Consider the following 3,198-nt stretch of genomic DNA (forward strand, 5'->3'; position numbering starts at 1 on the left):
CTCATACTAGTACTTTTTAAGTTAAACAAGGTTGTTATATAGTATTAAAATGATTTGGTATATAAATAAGTAAAGTAAATGAGGTTTAGAAACTCAAACTTAGTATTTAATTAGAGAATATGCTTAGTAATACTGTATACTCGTATACGGCGTATACGGAAATTTTTTACTCATGGTATACGCATACGCGCGTAAATATACGCCCGTATTTTCAGCTAAAATTTTCTCTTACGATACGGTGCGTAAGCGTATACGCTGCAGGCGTATCCGTAAATTACGCTACGGTGCGGAGCACTACTATGAACTCTCGAAATCAATTTCACGTTTCAGGAAAGCAAAGAAAACTACCTGCATCGAACGTGATGTTACTGAGCTGCACGCCATCTCCGTCTGCCTGCGACTGCCCGGACCAGTACTGGTCAATGTCAAGTCCATAGGCGGTATTAAGGGAGAGAAAGTTCTGTAGGTACACATTCTTCAGGTAGCCAGAGCCTCCCCACGACTTAATAAGGAAGATCTGATTACCACCGTTCGTGTATACGTTCCGATAGAGGATGTTCTCAATAGTTGTATCAGCACCAAGAGACCCAATAGCGCTTCCACCAGACTGGTTGCACCAGATCTGCTCAACGAGGATATTTGTCGATGGTGACTTCACAGTGACACACTCATCGCGATTCGTCACCTCGACGTCGTGAATCCAATGGTTCGTACCTTCCATAGATCACAGTATTAACTAGAAAGGCGATGTCTCAAGTAATTAGCCCTACCCCAGACATCTACGCCGTCGCTGCCACCAATGTCGGCTCCACGAATCGCTAAGTTGTAAATTTCACCATTAGAACCTTCCTGGATAACGAGGTGAAATTCGGGCGCTAAATCGCAACGACAGGACTAAATTCACGTTCATATTAGGCAATTAAGTAAACTCACAGTCAACCAGTATGACGTCGTGCACTGAGAAGTTCGTCGAGGTGACAATGCGGATGAGGCGAGGACTAAAGGTTGCATCAGAATTAAGAACAAGTAGTGCTGGTTCATCATACCCTGCATTTCGGCATTGGTAGCCAAGGCCTTGAATTGCACCAGCACTGTTGCTAGAGAAGAACTCAAAGTCATCCGCATCCGTGATAGCAATCATGTTTCCCGTGGTTGTGCCTAAGGTAGCAAGTAAATGGCAATGATCCGTACTATATCCTACCAACTAGGGACACTCACTAGTACGAGTAATAATGCCATCCATTTGAAATGCCCATTTTGTCCCACCACTCAAGTTTTGCCAGGTTTGCATACTGTAGTTCCCCTCGGGAACGTAAAGAGTCGAACCAGACTTCTGGAGAACACAATCTGAAAAGGCTTTGCCAATTGCAGGCCCGATGTCCTGTCAACAGTCTCATTTTAGATCATACAGTAGTTTGGGTTCTACTCACATCCGAACCGATTTCACCACCATAATCAAGCACATTGCACATCGTTGCTTGTTTGTCAGCAGTTGACGTGGTCGGGCCAACGTTACCTGTCAACTGAGCAAGCACAGCTGAGAATACTAGGAAATAGCCAAGGATGCGAAGGAGGCCGAAAGACATGGTTGCTTGCTAATACAGGAATTCGTGCAAGAAGGTTTCGTGGACCTTGATCCCTTTCGCTTTTTATATGTTCTTTCGGTTATTCTGCGAATTTGTTTGGGAATGAGATCCAATCATACGTAGAAGGTAGTCTGCAGATTTAGCAAATAAGTCTATGACGAGCAGATTCCCATAGCTGTGCAGCCGCAATATGTTAAACACACGAAGTTTCGCATTTGATCCTTGTCATGGGATAAGTGCTTGAGACCGTTACGAACAGATAAAGTTTCATGATGAACTGTTATATACGTGGCAATCAGTTGTAAGAACGACTGTTGTCGTATGTGGAGCAATAAAAGCTATTGAGGATACGAAAGAACTTTGAAACCCCGACATGGATCCACGGGGAGAAGATCATTTGGTAGGTAGGCGACAGTCCGACCGATTGAAAGCGGACCGCGAGGCGGCCACCAGAGCTGCGCAGTTTTTCTGGTATGATGCATAGTGGGAGACACGTAAGACAAGACGATTTGGCACAGTTGCCGGTACGCGTGTACCAAGCCACATTTCTTGTCAACAGTTGCAGAAAGGAACAAACACCTATAAGTGCACAGACCCACTGGATGGATGTGGTGCATGTAAGTAAGTTGCCATAGCCCATGAATCACATTGATACAACATCTTCCTTTTCAGCTCTCGTGCAGGATCATCAGCGTACGTAACCGATAATCACGAGCTCGCCTATATTGCATCTCGGGAATAAAGGATAACTGACAACAGGTATAATAATATTATTAATTCTTCAATTACAACCATATTTGTCTCCTCGAGCAGTGAAACTATTTCACTGGAGGAGATGAAAGATATAGAGTAAAGCTACTAGCTAAGGTGAACATAGACCAGATACCATCAAAAGCTGAGCTTCCATAAAGCATTACTCTGACAACAGTTCATAAGGGATCGTGCTAAGGGAGCAGAGCTAATAATTCTGTCTAAGGAGTGGTAATCTTTTCTCCCTCATTTCGAACAGTCAACAGGCACGGCTTGCCTAATGGAAACATACCGTCTTGTCATTTGGTTTAATGCTCGTTAACCAATGATAAATGCAAAGCTAAGTGCCATAGAGACGAGATGAGGTTGACTCTGAGCATAACAATACAGACTGAGGCGCCTAAATCGATTGTAGCATCGGGATGAGTGAGGTCTCTGCGGGAGAGTCAAGGAGTTCTGGCTGCAGGTCGAAGTATTCTTCATTACCGTCTTCTGCCCAGAGGCACTTTGAGGGGTCCGTATCCTCAGCTAACAATTGTTTTGGTCAAATGGAAAAGTCTACCTCAACTCAGGAAACCTCATGCTTCGTCGCCATTACACCTTTCAGGCATGGCTGGCTACTAGACGACTCTCTGACTTTGAACTTCTGTTCGGGCAATGCAGAATGTACCAGCTTTCGCAAGCACACAAGTCCTAAGCCTACTCCGAAAGACATCGTCGAACTCCGGCAACGATTCAGGACTGCGGACGATGGTTGAGTCAGGCGAAATGACAGTGTCAGCGTGCGTCGGCCCTGTTGTGCGGAGCGGACGAGACGCGGCTCACGCGGGATTATTTCACATGGGGCATTTCACAATTCCTT

At 45.0% G+C, this 3,198-nt stretch overlaps 2 protein-coding genes across 2 annotated transcripts in view; both read right to left on the reverse strand.

Moving 5' to 3' along the window:
* Nucleotides 1-1,586, reverse strand: part of FOMMEDRAFT_109953 (rhamnogalacturonan-hydrolase) — a gene marked incomplete at its 5' end in the record, with an annotated part of 2,898 nt that extends 1,312 nt beyond the window's left edge. The window contains 6 exons of the mRNA XM_007267873.1: nucleotides 346-714; nucleotides 771-875; nucleotides 934-998; nucleotides 1,047-1,158; nucleotides 1,219-1,381; nucleotides 1,431-1,586. Of these exons, the coding sequence (XP_007267935.1) occupies nucleotides 346-714; nucleotides 771-875; nucleotides 934-998; nucleotides 1,047-1,158; nucleotides 1,219-1,381; nucleotides 1,431-1,586 (970 nt within the window). The remainder of the gene's footprint in view (nucleotides 1-345; nucleotides 715-770; nucleotides 876-933; nucleotides 999-1,046; nucleotides 1,159-1,218; nucleotides 1,382-1,430) is intronic.
* A 1,150-nt stretch (nucleotides 1,587-2,736) lies between these two features.
* FOMMEDRAFT_157743 (uncharacterized protein) lies at nucleotides 2,737-3,051 on the reverse strand (the record flags this gene model as incomplete). The annotated part of the gene is made up of 2 exons (XM_007267874.1): nucleotides 2,737-2,864; nucleotides 2,937-3,051. 2 exons carry the CDS (start codon nucleotides 3,049-3,051, stop codon nucleotides 2,737-2,739), a joined length of 243 nt encoding a protein of 80 aa, XP_007267936.1.
* Nucleotides 3,052-3,198: the final 147 nt, after the last annotated feature.

Source organism: Fomitiporia mediterranea, assembly GCF_000271605.1.
Source record: "Fomitiporia mediterranea MF3/22 unplaced genomic scaffold FOMMEscaffold_7, whole genome shotgun sequence".
Lineage (NCBI taxonomy): Eukaryota > Fungi > Basidiomycota > Agaricomycetes > Hymenochaetales > Hymenochaetaceae > Fomitiporia > Fomitiporia mediterranea.